At 36.1% G+C, this 19,198-nt stretch overlaps 1 protein-coding gene across 5 annotated transcripts in view; it reads right to left on the reverse strand.

Annotated features, from left to right (window-relative positions):
- The window catches only part of UBE3A (ubiquitin protein ligase E3A), a 66,736-nt gene that overhangs the window by 27,814 nt on the left and 19,724 nt on the right, over positions 1 to 19,198 (reverse strand). The window contains exons 2-5 of one of the 5 annotated variants that reach the window (XM_037510117.2): positions 12,338 to 12,401; positions 9,997 to 10,116; positions 8,296 to 8,461; positions 6,750 to 6,794 (exon numbers count right to left, since the gene is read on the reverse strand). In XM_037510117.2, coding sequence (XP_037366014.1) covers positions 6,750 to 6,751 — 2 coding nt within the window. In that variant the 5' untranslated portion in view covers positions 6,752 to 6,794; positions 8,296 to 8,461; positions 9,997 to 10,116; positions 12,338 to 12,401. The other 4 variants (XM_037510113.2, XM_037510116.2, XM_037510115.2 and 1 more) reach the window with 4 other exon arrangements.

Consider the following 19,198-nt stretch of genomic DNA (forward strand, 5'->3'; position numbering starts at 1 on the left):
TACATTGAACGTAATAGGTAGTTGGAAAAATAAGCGATGAATAAAGAACTAAGAAATGAAGTAATAAAACAGCAATTGTCAGAAAGTGAAGCTGTGTCAGTTAACAAGCAAACAGATCTGAGAGTTAAAAACAAGGAGGACAGGAAAAAAAGGAGTGATGAAAACTAATGATGAATGAAGTGTACAATAGTAAAAAGTGACAAAAAGGCAAAGATCAAAAAGGGTATTACAAATGTTAAGTACAGCAATGTTAACTGAAGATAAAGTCCAATGAATATGTGAGTAATTGAGATGCCAGAAATGAAACAGAAAGGGCTCAAGGCTTTTTTAATCAATCTATAATGCTGAGAGCCACTGCTTACCTGTTTCTCAAAGTTAAGTGGAATATGTCTGTTCCTTTCAGGATGCTGCTTTTGCAAACACTCCATACCCTTCCCCAAAGTTACATTTATTGTAAAAATTCTTGAAGAGTGAACTATGATATTCTAAATATCATTAGAACCAATAGAAATAAATCTGATAAAAGATATGTTCAGGTTTAAGGTTAAGTCTGTTATAATGGAAATGAATTATTAAATTAGTTCAAGAGCAAAATCTTCAATGGTATACGTATCACTACAATGAACCAACCAACAAGCCATTAGCTATAGGGAAAAAAATGTTTTCATGAAAACAAAGTTAAATAGTTGCCTTTTTACTGTTAGAAATGTTTAACAATAACCCTTAAGTATTGCTGTATTGAGCTTTATAATCTCAATGCCCAAAGTGCTTATTGCAGAGTAAACACAAAGTAAAATTATAGAACTAAATTTGTATATGAAATTACTTACTTAAAAAAAAAAACAAAAAACCTGCTTTTGTTTGTATAGAGCGCCATGTTTTATAGGGAAATTATAATAAAAACTAAAATACCTCTACCTCCCCTTCAAATAAGATCCTAAAGGGAAAGGAACACAAAATACACAACACCATTACTGTAGTGTGCCTGTTAAATTCTCTAATAATCATAAAATATATTTTGATAATCTTGTTTCTGATCCAAAGACAATTAAGACAGAAAAAAATACTTTCTTGACTAATTATACATATGCGTACCTACCATTAACCAGGCAATATATTGTAAATTCTGTGATAAAGATCTGGCTGGTTGATAAATCTGCATTCTATATATTTGAATCACTCTTATAAAGTAATCTTTTAGGGAGCTGGGGAGCTTAGAAAACCCTGTAGTTGTTAGAATACTTACTTTTATATACACTGTTGAGTACATATTAAGGTAAGAAAAGACTTAACAGTGATGTTTGAACTTAAAGATGATTTTGTACATCAAAGTTAGTTAATACAGATGATAAATGAACCTGTAGACATGTTCCTTCTACCAACTGAACTGCAGAAATACTAAATTTATCTGAACACGAAGAACTATCCAGGAGAACCATCAGCGAAATGGAGGAAAAAGAAGCCCTGCAACTCATTCCCTCACAAAAACACTTACATATGGTTCAAAAAAACCCTTTATGAGCCCTCTAATAAACCCGCTAGAAAGTTGCAGTACCCTAGGTAAGCTCAAAGTCAAGGCCAGTCATACTGAAACATGTAAGTAGAGTTGTTTCATTTCAATTGCTTCAACCCACCCCCAGCTGCCAAAGCTTACAGGGAGAGACAATGACCAACTCACAGCTTCACACTTGGGAAAGAAAATGAGAGGTAGAATTATGTCTAACCTTCTAGTTTTTCAGGGACCGCCTAAGGGGCCAGTTTCTTTCCTGCCTGATTTGAAACACTGAGGGAGCCAGGATACAAAGGATGGGGTGTGGGGATGGTGGCAGCAGGGGAAGGGGAGCATGGAGCTGCAGAAAACTAAAGACAATTCCCCAGCCTGTTGCAGCACCAGAGACCTTGAAGTACCATAGACAGACACAAGAGGGAGCAAAAGGCTGTAAACTTCTGGAAAAGAAACCACCAAACTTTTTTCAATTGGTAAATGACAAGCACAAGTCTAGGGGTGGCACATTCCCTGCAAAGTAGTAGGCATACCAAGAACCTCAACAAGCATGACAGCCTTCTCTCTAAGGGCCAGTCTAAAGAGAGGTGACTGTTTTTTCAAATGTAGACACACCAAAAAACGATGGCCCCGTCCTAGAAGGCACTCTACATAGCAGAACAAGTACCATTTTCTCAACTGCTTATGGAATATTTTCCAGGAGAGATCAAATGTTATGCAACAAAACAAGTCTTAAGTTTAAAATTGGTATTATGCCAAGTATCTTTCCTGATCACAATAGAATGAAGCTATAAATCAAAAACAAAAGGAAAACTAGAATATCCACAAATATGTAGAAATGAAACAATCCAGTATTTAACAAATAATCAATCAAAGAAAAACTAGACCAGAGTATAGGAAGTATCTTGAGATAAATGACAATGTAACACAGCAAAATGTTTGGGGTGCAGCAAAAGCAGTATGAGGAGGGATGTTTATAGCATTAAATACCTATATTAAAGGGGAAGACCTGAAATCAACATTAGACCTCAAGGAGCAAACAAAACAAAAACAAACAGCAACAACAAAACAGGGTAAAAGGAACTACACCTCAGGCATATCATTTTCAAACTACATAACTAAAGACAAAAGAAAAACTCTGAAAAAAGCCAAAGATAGAAAACACTTTATACAAAAATATTGTAGCTGTCTACAAAAATAATCATATCTGACTTCTCAGAAGCCACACAAACAAGAACAGAATGAAGTATTTTAAAGTACTGAGGGAAAAAACCCAAAACAAAACACCGACCTAGAAATGTGTGCCGTGACGTAATCTTTCAAAGTGGAGAACTAAAGGCTCTCTGAAACAAATAAATATTGAGAACTTGTCAGTAGATCTGCCTTAAAAGAAATTGTTTTAAAAAAATTCTTTAGGAAAGGAAAATGATATATCAGAAAGTGGAATCTACATAAAGAGAGGAAAACTACTGAATGATTAAGTAAAGGTAAAATAAAAACTTCTTTCTTATTGTTCTAACAAGACCAAATATGTACTTGATTATGAATATTTACATGTGTATATGAATATATATATTTGTGTTTATATATAAGTGAAACGAATGACAGTAATTACAAAAAGGGGTAGGAGGAAGCAATTAGGACTTTCTTATAAGACACTCAATGGCATGTAGTGCTATTTGAAAGTGGCCAAGGATTAGACAGAAATGTCTACTTAGTAAACTCTAGAACAACTACTGAAGAAGCAATTAAGAAGGATAAGCATTATATTAACAAAAGAAAATGGAATCTTATAAATGCTCAAGTAAAACCACAAAGGGCAGAAAACTAAAAGACAGAAACAGGAATGAAGAATAAGGGCAATACGCAGAGAACAGTAACAAATACAGTATCTATTAATCCAACTATATCAATAATCAGTTTAAACATCAATGGTCTAAATGCACCCATTAAAAGAGACTGAGAGCAGTTCAAAATATAAGATTCCCTTTAAGTCTAAAGACATGTATATTAAATGTGAGTATATGAGAAAAAATATAACATGTTAATAATAATCAAAAGAAAGTGTAGCTGTATTACTTTCAGAAGAGTAGACTTTAATGCAAGATAAGATATCAGGAAGAAAGAAGTGCTTTGTATAGAAATACAAATGCGTCAATTCTCCAAGACTTAACCATCCTTAGTATGTATGCACCTAACAAAGAGAGTCAAATTATGGGAAGCAAAAACTGATAGAACTACAGGAAAACAGATTAATCCACTATCATAGTTGGAGACTTCAAAACCCCATTAATCAGAAAAGGACAGATCAAGGAGGCACAAAATCAGTTAGAAAATGAGTTAGGACACATTTGAACTCAACAGCTGCATTAATCAACTGGATTTAATCAGCATCTATGAACTACTTCATTCATTAGGAAAAGACTGCACATTCTTCTCAAGATTACACGGAACATTCACCAAGACAGGCCACCACATTCGCTGGGTGATAAAGCACACCTTAACAAATCTAAAAGAACAGGAATCATACAATTGTACTCTCAAATTACGATGGAGTTAAACTAGGAACTCATGCACCCCATGTTATATACTACTAAAAATTAAAAATGGTAAAGATGGCTGGCACATTTTGTTACGTGTGTTTTGCCATACAAAAAAAATTGGAAAGGTTACACAGTCACACAGATATGAGAAATATTACAGTCCCTTCCTAGAAATACACAATGTACATCAGCATTTTAAAGGCTTTCTACTATTTTTAAAGAAAACTGCTCTTTAAGTCTGCATTTCCCAACTTTTTCCAGGAAGGACCTATTTTTACCCCACAGATAGAAACAGAGGTTTAGGGGACCTAAAATAAGTTGTTGAGAAAACTGATAGCTGAAGTGCAAATGACACTGGCTTCCCCATTTTTAACTATATACACATTTAACATCACACATATTCAAGAACAATCCCTACATCCATGTTCTTTATTTCAACACTACCTCTAAAACCTTGATTCGATAATTACATCTCTTCTGTTTTAAGCTTCTTAAATACATTTAATCCTTACTATTTCACTTTCTCAATATTTTTGTTAAATCCAGAAAACTTTGTCTTGAATCCCTATTACACCATTGCTTTTGGTAAGGCTCTCACTGACTGAACTACAGAAGCTCTGGTCACCACCACACGCTTCTCTTCAATCCTGTTTCCCTACTGCCAAAATTACTCAAAATATACATCTGCTAAGGTTACTACCCCAAACTTAGCAACCAACACCCAATTACCTATAAGAGATAGGCCACGATCCTGCAAATAACATGAGCTGCCCCATTCCTTTTTAACCCTGCATTTACTTATAATCTACAAATTCTCAGCTTCCTGGTGCTCCTTACATTCACTATGCTGCCTGGTGTCTGCCTAGAACAACCCTAACAATGCATACAGGTAGCTACCTAATTCCCAGCAGTATTTCAAGATTTAACTTAGACTTCCCTGGTGACCCCTATTTCCCCACCATCTGCATTGGGTTCCTATTGTACCGCTGAGTATCATGGTTCTCTTTAATGTTCTTGTTGCATCCTAGGTACCCTTCTATCATAATGATTAAAAGGATTTCCTTCTGTGTTTTTCACATTGAGTAGACTGTAAATTTTTGTAGCTTGGGAACAAATTATTATGTATCTTTGTACCCACAACACAGCACCTGATAACATATACAAAGTGGACAATAAATGATTGTTAAAATCAACACTTTCCCTATCATATTTTCCCACAATTGCTACGTAAGAAAAAAAATAAGAACATAGGAGCATGCAATTATTTATCTGGCAGTGGAAATCTAATGACTTGTAACCAAGGTTTAGAGGTATTTATCTGGTAGGGTAAATAGTAGACATACCTATCTCCCAAATTATTTTTTTAAAGCACTACTCTCTTTTTACTGGGAATTATTTGCCAAACTGTGATCCATTTAAAACAGTCTCAGGCAACTTAAAAAGGCACCACAAATCGCCTCCCCTCGTGGCGCAGAGGCTGAGCGCTGGGTTGTGAGACTGCCTGCAGTTTGATCCCCGGCCACCGGCAAGGGTCCCACAAAAAAAATAAATAAATAAATAAAATAAAAATTTAAAAAAAGGCACCACAAATCAAAACAGAATAGAGTACAAAAATAAATCTATATACAATCAGTTTTAACTTACAACAAAGGAGCCAGAATATACAATGGGGAAAGGACAGTCTCTTCGATAAATGTTGACAGATAAATTGGAGAGCCACTTGCAAAAGAATGAAACTGGACCACTTATATACACACAAAGATTTACTCAAAATAGATTAAAGATTTGACCATAAGATCTGAAACCATAAAATTCCTAGAAGACATAGATGATAAGCTCCTTGGCACAGGTCTTAGAAATGATTTTTTGGATCTGACTCCAAAACAAAAATAAACTGCAACTACATCAAATTAAAAAGGTTCCGCACAGCAAAGGAAATTATCAACAAAATGAAAAGGCAACCTATTGAATGGGAGAAAATATTTGTAAATCATGTATCTGTTAGTTACTATCCCAAATATGTAAAGAACTCACACAACTCAACAGCAAAAAAGCAATCCAATCACAAAAATCCATTTTCCCAAGAAGACACAAATGGCCAATAGGTACATGAAAGATGCTCAACATCATTAATCATGCAGAAAATGCAAGACAAAACCACGAGATTATCACCTCCTAACTGTTAGAATGGTTATTATCAAAAGACAAAAAATAGTGAGTACTGGCAATGAGGTCGAGAAAAGGAAACCCTTATGCATTGTTGATGGGAATGCAAAATGGTGTAGTCACTATGGAAAAACAGTATGGATGTTACTCAAAAAAATCAAAAATAGACTATGGGATGATCCAGCAATTATACTTCTGGGTATTTATCCAAAGAAAATGAAAACACTAATTTGAAAAGATATATGCACTCTTATGTTCAGTGCAGCATTCTTTACAACAGCCAAGATACGGAGACAGTCTGTCTGTGACAACATGAGTGAACCTTGCGGGGCTTATGCCAAATGAAGTCAGATAAGCAGATACTATATGATTACATATGGAATCTAAAAGACAAACACACAAACCAAGCTGATCTCACTGATGCAGAGAATAGACTGGTGGTTGCCAGAGGCAAGGGGTGGAGGGTGAGCAAAATGGGTTAAGGTGGTTGCAAAAATAAGAAAAGATACCACAGCCTCAATCAAGTTTACACTTACATTCGGCTAGCTTCAATGTCGTCAGACTGAGGTTCTCCTGGTGATCTGAAAAATGCAATTGAGGAAAGTTAAACAAAATACCCGATATTCCAAAAAGGGGAAGACATGTTATTTTGGAAGACAAATGAGAAAACAAAATTTAATCATTAACAATTTTAAAATAATTGAAGATTTCAACGTGAAAAAAAGGGATCAGATCACATTGCTATACAACACACATTGACTGCAAAGGCTGGACTAATAAAAAACTGCATTTTTTTTTGCATTTTTAAAAATGGAATTATAAATATCATATTTAGATACCAACATACAGACCAGTGTAATAAATCATAATTATTCACAAAGTCAAACATTTATAATAAAAACATAACACTACAAAACTTTCTACAGGTATTATCCACAGTATCAAAGGTATTCACATCAGATCAGGAGTCAGCAAACTATTGCCTCAGACAACAAACTAAGGCCTGGGTCAGCCACTAGGTTTTATAAAGTTTTACTGCAACACAGCCATACTCGTTTGTTTACATACTGTCTGTGGCTTCTCTCACACTATAAGAACAGAGTTGAGAAACTGTGACAAAGACGATATGATCCACAAAGCCTAAACTATTTAAGTGAAAGTTTGGTAATCTCTGCTTTAGATAACTCAAATTTAAATCTAATATCCTTAGTGACTTCTGAGACACTATAGTCAGATTTCCATTTTGATCATGATTATCTTGGTTCAACAAATTAACTTTCCTGAAAAAATATTGGCAAGTTATACTACCAGTCAACAATGCACCATACTGCAGTATTAAAATTTTGCCATGATTAATTATTAAGTGAATTCAGTCTCAAATAATTGCCAGTTTTTTTCCTATTGCCTTCTAATATATTGCTACTATCTTGTGTGGAAATATTCAAAATTCTAAGGCACTAAGAAGTCTTTTATTTTCATTTGAGGACATAAAGTTGCTTATCCATCCCATGTTTTTTTCAAAAAAATTAATTCCTATTATCCACTTCACTTTTAGTACCAATCAACATATATTAAAGTGAATCAATATAATACTAAAGTCTAACACCTTCAAATTCTCAAAATAGGTAAAATATTTTGTAGAGGTCAAAATCTAAATGCCCAAATGACATTACAAGGAATTGATGTGTGTGAATTTATCACTGATTAAACTTTGAACAACTTTACCAAAAGAAAAAAATCAGAGCTACCAGCAAAATAAATGTTTCCATGTTTCTTAGCTTAAAAAAAAAACTCATTTCTACAATACATTAGATTTTCAAATTTACCCCTCACAAGAGATCATTCAGAGTCCTAGGACAAAAATGGGGGAGGGGGTGAGAGGGGAGGAAAAAGTTTCCAACATTTCAAATATTTGTAAGATCTTCTTTACAATGTATTTACATTTTTAATTTTGCAGAAAATTTTATTAGAATTAAAAACTGGGGCATACTGGAGGTGGCAGTGACTTGGCAGTGATACAAATGCAAAATTTTCACTCCACCCTCTCCCCCAGGGAGCAAGCAAATCACCTTTGTGACACACCTGGTCTCCACCAGCCTTGCGGGTAAGTACCCCAAGATTGCTTCCAAACTTGTATCTCTCAGACAGAAGAGCTAAAAACTGATGAGAACCCCATGTACCAGCTGACTCATTTTTGAAAGTGCGACCCTCCAGCATCAGATGTCATACTGTAAGGAGGCAGAGCAGGCTTGCAAAACAAAAATTAAACCCGCTGGCACTAAGGGAAGAGAGGCAGATTAGACTTTCAAACACGTAGGGAGCAAAACTTTCAAAATTAATAGGAGAAGAGAAAAAAGGGGGAAAATGAGGACAAAATGACAGGAAAATAAAAATACTATCACAAAAAGGTAAAATATAAGCAAGAAGGAGAACAAATCTCAATCACAGAAGCCTGACATAAAACTGCTAAAGTTTTGGATTCTGAAATGGGATAGAGGTTAAATACATCAAATGGTAATAACTACAGTCAACCTTCTCAATTTGTTTCCTAAACAAAATAATATGAAATAGTATCAAAATGTCACCAGGCAATTATTAACATACTAATTATTACTGAATAGATTATACATTAAAGTGAGCTAATAAAAACACCTTGTAAGTCAAACCAAGTAATTTAAACCAATTCAGTCTAAAAGAAGGACAAAAGAGTAAGAAAGGATAGAAGGATTATTTACATAAAATAGATCTACCGTGGGTCATTTAAACATGGTTAACACAGGTTATTTTTTATTCAAAAAGGAAACTGCTTGCTAATCACAAGAAAAGTGATTATATGTATGACTAGCAGAAACTCTTTTCTTGCTTTGAATATAGTACACGTATAGGTAAATTTCTGATCATTTTGCTCACAGTATTTTTATAATATTCTATATAATTTAACAAGAAAGTCCTAAAGTTTGCATTCAAACTCTCAAGACTGATATGTTTAATACCTAACAAGTTTCCAAGCTTAACACTTTGGCCTCTAAAGAGTCTCTTTACTGCCAAGTTATTTGGGAGTAAGAATCTAGTAGATGCACGAAATTTTACCAAATTTAGGACATATAATCAAAGGGAAAAAATATCAACTTAAAATAATTAAAGAATTTGTCAGAGTAACAAATCAGAAATCAATCTAAAACTAAAACAATAAGCAAGTAACATACCGAAAACTTTAAAAAAATCTTGGAAGTCTCAATTTTAGGCCTTTATTTGGATCACAGAAAATGTGATCACAAAATACCCACTCATCTGAACTCACTAATCAGCATGAGCTAGAAAATGCAAATGGAGGCTCACTTCCAGAACCACCTGATGCAGCTTCGCCAGCCTGCAAGCCACCCCTTACCTGCAAGTAATTTTCTAGGGGAAAATGTATATTTCTTTTATTAAAATTGTAAATACGTTTGAGAAGTGTTTACTTAAAACTCTCACTACATAAAAGGAACACTTTAAAATTCTTATTAATAATGTTTTCGTATCTTTATAATGTTCATGACAAAATGTTTATTTAAATCTTGAAATTTTTGAGAAATACTTTCCTGTTTATATATACAGATAAGTGTGGGGAATAAAGTATGAAATATTTTAGGAAGAAGATTAATTGGAGAAGTAGGTTAACTCTTAGGTCCACTATTCTTAGCAGTATTCATGCCAACTACACATTTTCTTCATTTTTCACAGCACGTATTTTACTTTACAACAACAGCCTTTTAAAGGCTGTAAAATAACATTCAAAATTACCTTTTACAAGCTGTGGCCATTCGGTGACATCAGGGTGATCACAGCTTTGAGTCACTGATTTAAAACAGGTTGTCACACCAGTCTAGCTGCTAACTTGGTCTGAGCGTAGGTTTAATAACTCTAATAAATTAAACAAATCTTTAGTTAGAACACTTTAATATATAAACCCAATTCACTGTTCAAAAAATAATCTTCAAAGCTTGAATTAGGTGTCAATGCAACATTCATCAGAAGAGTAATTACAGAAATGCCTGTAAGGACTATTTTCCAGCACTTTATTTCCTTAAATGATCTCTCTGAGAAAATGTAATAATCTCTTGTAGTTTTATGGAGTGTTACAGTTTACAAAGCACTTTTATCAACAGTATCTTGTTTCAGTCTCATGACCACTTTCATTCTACCTCATCAAGGCAGATACTATTTAAGAATTTAAAAAGAAAATTAAGGAGCTTTAGAGTGATTAACTGACTTGCCCAAGATTTCAGAATTAGTGTTGAAGCTAGGACTAAAATCCAGATCTACTAATTTCCTATCCAGGGGCTTGGTTTTATTGATTTGATTTGGTTCAGTTTTGCTACGCAGAGCTCCGTGGCAAAAATACACATAAATGAGTTGCAATTTAGTATATGGGACTGAGATCCCTATAGGTATAGCAGTACTTTAGATATGAGTAATAGCCATAATATTTAAAGGTAACCATGTACTTAATGGGTTTTATACATACACACATACACACACATCCCCCAAAGCCCAGGTCCAATCCTACTTGTTCTACATTTAAATAGGATAACCTAATATTATCCAAAACTTCTGGGGTACTTCATGAAAACATGTTCCGTGCTTCTCAGTCATAAATCCACCAAGATCAAATTTCATGAGAGAGAATGAAGACACTCTTCCTCCCTCAACCTAGTATCTTTGGACTCCCTTACCTGACCTTAGGTGACCTTTCCTGATTGGCACTGGTCAAACCTCATTTTGTGCAACTACTTTTGACCTTAGGGATGGAACTTAGGGATCCCAGCCTCCACTAGTTGAAAACATTAATATTCCACTCTCCTAAAACACGTGTTCAGCATCCACAATTCATTGTGCTCATGAATGCCAGAACTCATAGCTAAAAAGGGCAGTCTACATGAAGTGGAACCCTATTCAAACCTGTGCTGTTCTAGGGTTAACTGTAGTTATTCCCCTGCCATGTCCCTACTACACTGTTTATCCAGGACAGATCTGAAAAGGGAAATAAGGAAAGATGAGAAAATTAGGAGGGAGGGGGAAAAAAGGTCCCTGATAGTTAACACCTTCCAAGTCACAACAGCCAAATTAGGTTAACGGTATAGATCCAAGCAGAAACTAACATAAAATAGCAAGATATCTGAGAATCCCAACATAAGGGCTGAAATACCAAAGTCTGAGTTCATACCTCTGCAGTTCATGAACTTGGGCTTCAAGAGTGAGGGCTGGCCTAAGTATACGTAAGTAACTTTAGGGAGTGCCAATAAATGGGAAGAATTCAATTTCCCAAATTACCTAACATAGCAACATGTCTCCTAATAAGAACCTAGAACATTCCTGAGGTTACATGGAAAGGAGGCAACAATGTCCCAAAATTCAACAAAATGTGGTCACAATACAGGTCCCTCTCAGGTTCTCATAAAACTAATATGTATGTAGATTTAGAAGACCCAAACAAATTTAACATTCCAACCTGTAAACATAAAATTGAAAAAGTTAAAATACTTTATAACTGACTGAGGTGAGTTAATTCACTAAAGAGCTACATGTATTTGGAAAATTACCAAGTCCTCTCTTCTAGACTTTTTCTTTTATGCGCTCAAATAGAACACAAACAGGTTCTGGAGCTAGTATGGATTAAATCCCTGTTAGGTCACTTACTAGATAGGAAGTTTGGGCAGGTTACCTAACCTCCCTGAACCTCAGTTTCCTCATGGGTAGAACTAAGGTAACAGTAGTATCTATTCCAGAGGACTGTCATGAGGATGAACAAGCTAACTTGTAAATTGCTCACATCAGTGCCTGGCACAAAGTGAGAGCTTAACGAAGGAAAGCCATTATTAACTCACAGCCTAATAGCCAAACCTATACTTTCAATCTTCTTTTGTATATTATCTTACTTCTCACAGCACACTAACCTCCTCTAAATTCTTTTGGTAACCCACTTGGGCCCCTCAAACAATCTACCTGCTTCCATATCTATTTGGCACCAGGCACAACACTAAAAAAAAAGGCAGCTCCCCCCAATTTGCTCTACAGATTTGCCATCATTCTAACTATGATATTAAGATACACATGCAACCCAAAAAATAAAACAGAAACATACCATATTTCGCCAAACTTCTGAGGAGCTGGTGAATTCTAAAATCAGGCTCTTACAGATTTTTAACCTAAAATATAAAACACCTCACTCAATTCTTTTTACATAAACCACTGAATGCACTTTCAAAGAAAACTTTTTTCCTAAAATTTAGTGTAAAAGCAAATTCATTTTTCTGAAAATTTATAGATATCAAAAACATGTTGAGACAAATGACCCTACTGCTGCCAGGGTGTGTGGAAGTGTGGTTAAGCAGGTCCTGTGGCCTGAGTGCCACAAAATTCCCACAAAAATGGGAAAATGTTTTCCTATTTTCATCCACAAAACTCAGTGCTTGCCTTTTTTTTAGTCTTTCCTCCCTTTAAATGGGCTAAAAATGTATGAAAATTGTTTTCACTACAGGCCTCTAATTCCTTCAGGAAACTATAGCAATTTAGCTTTTAGTTAAACTCTATGCACTGAGCATCTATCAATAGAATGTATGTTAGTTACGATTATGGGCAGATGTCCACTACCTGCTTAAGTCTTGAATAGGCCCTTTTGTCCTCCGAGTCTCGAGTGTTGAGCTGTTATACTAAGAGAAATTTATGAGTATGTAGATACTGCTGCATGGTACACAATGGGGCCTCGTTATATGGCAGCAATTATTTCCTACAGCAAATATTTAATATATCTTTCAAAATGTTACTCCTATCAAAAGCAAATTCTGAACCTTAGAGTATGCACCCAAGTAATGTATAAATTCTTTAACTCATTTGTAGAGAATCAGAGTTTTTCTTAGCGGACCAGGAACTGAAGTCTTTTAATCCATTTCCTTTTATTATATATGAAGAAATCAAATCACAAAGGCTAAGGAATGTACTACAGTCGATGGCAGAAAGTAAATTCACTACCATATACATGTTCTTTTAGAACTTAAAACTTGGGCCTCCCTGGTGGCGCAGCAGGTTGAGCGCAGTGCTGTGAGGCTGTCTGGTGCCTCTGCAGCGCAGGTTCGATTCCCAGCCCCGGCCAGGGAGATTCCCACATGGCGTGGCAGATCTCTCCTGTCTCACCCACACTGCTCCCCTCAGCAGTGTCTTTGGTCCATCTGCCTGTTCTGCTCCCCGCTCTGTCTTTGGTGAATTCTCTCACCCTCCTGCACCTCTGACTGTACCCCAGCTCTTGTATAAATAAATCTTTTTTTAAAAAAAAAAAAACTCAACCTTGTTTTAAGACCTCAGAAGACTGATTCTCAAACTCTATTTTATAATATTATCACCTATGGAATCTAAAAAAAGTATGCATATACTTGATCTCTACCTCCAGATACTGTGGTTCAGTATATAAAGTGGGGGTGTCTAAATCTGTATTTTTTAACATACATTTCAGATGATACGCAGACCTCAATTTGAGAAGCCTTATGTCAGAAGATTAGGAATCCATAATCATAAAGGAAATACCAAATCTGTAAGGATACACGGTGAAGGACAGAAACTGTAAGCACCAGGACTGTTTGGTGCACTCTGATATCATTCTATTGCCTTTATTTTATTTTTATCTAACAGAGGGCTCAATCTAATAATCTACAAATAAGAAATGAGATCAAGAACAAGAAATTTCCATATTAATCTATATTCATCTCCCTGCAACATTTTCATTTCTTAAAATAATCCACCTGCCAACTCTCTCTACACACACAAGTACACACATTTATATTACTATATTCGGTACATTCGTCACCTTTCCAATAGCCTATTTCCTTTACCTCCTTCTAAACCTAGGTCAAAATTTCACAGACTACCTTTTCTATCATCTTTTAAAAAACTGTATCCCCATGCCACTTTCTGCTCTCTTTTGTACCATGTCAAGGTATGGGCAGAGATACTTTTTATAACTCATTTAAGTTTTGTCTATTTATAGATTTTACAACTGACCACAGATTGTTCTCCTCCTCCTATCTTCAGGCTCTCCTCATTCTAGTACATTCTTCAGTTGGACTAAAAATTTTAAATACTGCTTTCATGTAGTACTCTCAATACAATTCCCTAGACTCCATTAACTCTCTGGAATGCCATTTCCTTACTCCTTCAGTTGCCAAAAAGACCTGCCAGTTGCTAACATACAAAGCATCTACCCACTAAAATGTCTCTTATAAAAGCCATCTTTCTTATATATGCTAAATCCCATGGCCTTTAATCTTACTTTATTTCTGAAAATATTACATATATTAAGATATTTTGAAATAATAAGACCACATTCACTTAAATTTCATTATAGTATTTTATTATTGTAGATGTTAACCTAACTGTGCCTAATTTATAGACAAAACTTTATCACAGATGTATATAGGAAGAAACAATATATATATACAGGCTTCATTAGCATCTGTGGTTTCAAACATCACCTGGGGGTTCTTGGAACATATCCTCTGAGGATAAGGGGGGACTACTGTACCTATGTTCACAATGTTTACAGTAGCAATATTAGTGGCTCCAAACCAAAAATGTTTAAAATGTCCATCAAGAGAAAAAACAAAATTCTGGTATATTACTAAAACAGATTATTACATAGCAACTATTAAAAGTAACCAACTACGACAACCAACAATGTGGATGCATCTCCACTATGTTAAGTGACAGAAGCCATACACACCTAAGTATGATTGATTTAATTACATAAGATATAAAATCAGGCCAATCTAATCTATGCTATTAGAAGTGAAGATAGTGGTTACTCTTGGGGGATGACAGGTAGTGGCAGAGAGACCACAAGGGGCTTCAAAGGATCTACTGATGTTTCCTGATCTGAATGCCAGCTAAACATCTATGCTTAGAGTGTGAAGTTAAATGAGTTACATGCACATTTATAAGTGTGCTCTTCCATATTATATTTCAGTCAAAAGTCTATTTTTTAAGTCAGAAGGAAAAAGAAAAATATCGGATAGTTTCATTTATAAGAGGAATAGAGGCAAACCAAACAAGGGATCAGGGGGAAAAAAAAAGACAAAACTCCCAGGCAAGTATATATAAATCAGAGACATTCCGCAGGGGAGGGGGAGGGAAAGGGATTAAAGCAGGGGCAGGAAGAGCAAGAGACTATGGTGATAGTTCATGGGTAACTTGGTGGTGGGAATTTTATAGGGACTACAACTGATAGGAGAAAGCAAATCGTACAAAAATGAATAATAATGTAATATATATATATATATAGAAGTAAATAGAAAATACCATTAAAATTTTTTTTAAAAGTAAATCTTATTTAAGTATGTCATAAAATTGTATTCACTGTATATATCACTTTGCCATTTCGTTTTGGTTTTTAAAAGAATCCATATATTTTTCGTTCAGACAAGAGTACAGCTGAATCTAACATGGGGGGAAAAAGTTTATTTTTAAAAAAACGAGTAAGATATGGGCATTAGATAATCGGATAAGTGGAACAGAAAGTCCAGAAGAAGAGCCAAAGTATATGTCCATTGTTTCCAGTCAAAACTAAGAAAAACTGGGCCTCCCTGGTGGCACAGCAGTTGAGTGCTGGGCTGAGAGGCTGCCTGCAGCCTCTGCAGCGTCGGTTCGATCCCCAGCCACCGGTGAGAGTCCCACATGGCGTTCAGACCTCTCTTGCCGCGCCCGCTACCCCCTTCAGCAATGTATTTCGTCAGTCTGCCTGTTCAGTTCCTCGCTGTGGCTCCGGTGAATTCTCGCACCCTCCCACACTTCTGACTGTACCCAGTGCTTGTATGAATGATTAAATAAATCTTTAAAAATAAATAAAGTAAAAAAAAAAAAAGAAAAACTGACAACATACATGAAACAGCTATTTCAGGCACATTAGGTGACAGAGAACTAAGGACTGTGATCCATAAGGGAACAGACAGAAATGAAGTGAACATCTATGCTTAGTGCTCTATTTCTGCTTGGAGGCACTTTCCAACCTCAGTCAATGAAGGTGAAACCAAGTCAGAGGACAGTAGTGTCACTGAGGTGAGATGCAAGAGGTCAGAACTGAGGAGTCTCAAGTAGGAAGAATTTCTAAGACAGTAGCAGAAAGAAGAGAAGCCATGCAGAGAAAAGGTTCCAGAGAACTGCACTGTGGCAGTCCTTTGTGTTGGCTGCTGTATACTAAGCAGTACATCAGGTGAAAGATTCCATGAAGCTAGGGAAAGAGGAGCTGTGGGTTGAATACTCCCAGTGTGCATGTAAGACAGGTAGGTTCCTAAATTCCTTCCAACAGAGTGAAGAGAATACACAGACACTGGGGCATTTAGTAGAGAACTGAGAAGGGGCACGCATGCTTAGTAGTAGTGACTAGCCTTAAAGTTTTCCTAAACACTTAGACCCACCCTAATAAAGCCTGAAGATTCAAGCTGACCAGAGAGTTACTTAACTGACTGCCAAAACAAAAGTTTAACAACTTAAAAGACAAAAAATCTTGTCACTTAACAAAAGATTATTACAATGTCCAGCATCCAGTAAGAAATCATTATATATGCAAACAGGAAAACAACCCATAATCAACAGAAAAACCAATCAATAGACCTTGAAGGAAAGAATTAATAGAATGAGTACACAAGGACTTTCAAATAACTATTATAAATATGCTCAAGGAGGGCCTCCTTGGTGGCGCAAGGGGTTGAGCGCAGTGCTGTGAAGCTGTCCACAGCCTCTGCAGCTCCAGTTCAATCCCTGGCCAGGGAGCTACCCACATGGCGCAGCAGACCTCTCCTGGCTCGCCTGCTGCTCCCCTCAGCAGTGTACCTCAGTCTATCTGCCTGTTCTGTTCCCCACTCTGTCTCTGGTGGGTCCTCTCACCTCCCATGCCTCTGGCCTGTATCCCAGTTCTTGTAATCATAAATAAATCTTTAAAAAAAAATGAAAAAATAAATATGCTCAAGAATTCAAAGGAACACATGAAGGGAAAATAACAACAAATAAAATGGAACTTTAGAAATACAGTAACTGAAATTATTTGACAGTGCAGGGAAGGACAGTGAAATAGAAGACAGGCATTAATGAAGCACAGAACCTGGTAATGACCTGAAGACAATGTAAAATGACCTGATGTAACTGGAATCCAGAGAAAAGAGACAGTGTAGGTCGGAGACAGGTCATTTTAAAATGTGCATGTGAAAAAAGGCTGACACGTCTCCAAATTTGAAAAAAAAAAAAAAAAAAACAGATTTGAAGAAAAAAAGTCCACAAATCCTAAGCAGGACAATCACAAAGAAACTCAATATTGAGTACCAGGGAAGAAAGATAAGAAACCACAGACTTCTCATCAGCAACAAAAGCTGAAAGAAAAACATGTCCACCTAGAATGATATATGAAGTAAAGTTTTCAATTTTGAAGGAAAATTACAACATTATCTACCGGAATAGATATGTCGACAGCATTAAATGTTAGCAAGGACGTAAAGTAACTAGAACTCTCACCTATTGCTAGCAGCAATATAAAACCAACCAACCAATTTGGGGGAAATATCTGGCAACATAGTTAATTATCTTATAATCCAATAAATAATCACATTCCCAGGTATTTACCCAGGAGAAAAGAAGCCAAGTATGTGCACACAAAGACGTTCATAAAACTGCTCATTGTCATTTTATTCTTTCAGCTAAGAACTGAAAAGTCTAGCAGTCCCTTAACAGAAAAATAAAGTTACAAACTACTGATACATGCAGTAACATAGATGAATATCAAAAACATGCTGAGTAAAAGAAACCTTATATAGAAGATCATTGAATACTGTTGTTCAACATGGTTTCATTCTATGCTGACAAGAAAAAAAAAAATCAATTCCTGGCTGGGACCACTTCTGTGTGGTTTGCACTTTCTTCTGTGTCTGCCTGTGCTTTCTCTGGGTACTCTGATTCCTCCACGTCCCAAAAATGTGCAGTGAGGTTTGTGTGTCTACACTGTCCCAGCTGGAGTGTGTGTGTGTGTGTGTGTGTGTGTGTGTGTGTGAGTGCGGCCTGCAATGGAAATGGCATCCTGTCCAAGATTGGTTTCTAACTTATCCCTGAGCCGCCACGATGGGCCTTGGTGATCCACAACCCTAAACTAGAGTCAGTAGCTGGAAAATGTATAGAATAAAGACAGTTACTGTTCAATATTACAAGTGTTTTGGGTCTTTATTTAGACGTTTGGAGGTTTCTGTAAACAGAAATATGCCACAGGAACTGAACCCTTGTTTATGTTAATTACACTATGATAAAATTGGTTTCATTATACTTCATTTTGCTTAGTCAAAATTTCCAAGAATCAATGATGTTAAGTGAGATTTCACTGTACAAATAAGCACCATGATACTGTATGTATGAAGTTCTACAGTGAACTAAACCAATATATGATGAAAGCAATCAGAAAAATGGTTGATTTTGGGCTATGATGTGGGGACCTAAGGAAGCAAACAGACTCTAACTTGATAGGACTTTGTGCTGCAAAGGTGTACGCATTTGTCAAAATTCAGAGAATGGTTTTATGTGGTAGATTATATTTTCTAAATACGGCCACCACAATATTGCCCTTCTCACAGATCTGGCATTTTCCCATCAGGTGGTGGGATCACTAATTTCCCTTCTCCTTCATTGTGGCTCTTTCAAGGAAGACCACAGAGTAGAAATAAGTGCTATGTGACTTTTGATGCCATCATAAAAATGACACGTACTTCTGTCTTGCTCTCTGGAGATCTCACTCTTGGAATCTAGCCACCATCTGGCAAGGAAGCCAGTCACACAAAGACGACAAGCAACCACCTAAAAAGGCAACACATAAATGTTCCAGACCAGACCTCCAGCTGAAGTTCTGACAGACACCACCAAGTCCAGATGTGAGAGCAAGCCTTCAGATGATTCCAGTCTCTAGTCATCAAGAAACCCCAGTCAT

This window comes from Talpa occidentalis, unplaced genomic scaffold, assembly GCF_014898055.3.
Source record: "Talpa occidentalis isolate TD23 unplaced genomic scaffold, MPIMG_talOcc4v2.1 talOcc4.14, whole genome shotgun sequence".
Classification (NCBI taxonomy): domain Eukaryota; kingdom Metazoa; phylum Chordata; class Mammalia; order Eulipotyphla; family Talpidae; genus Talpa; species Talpa occidentalis.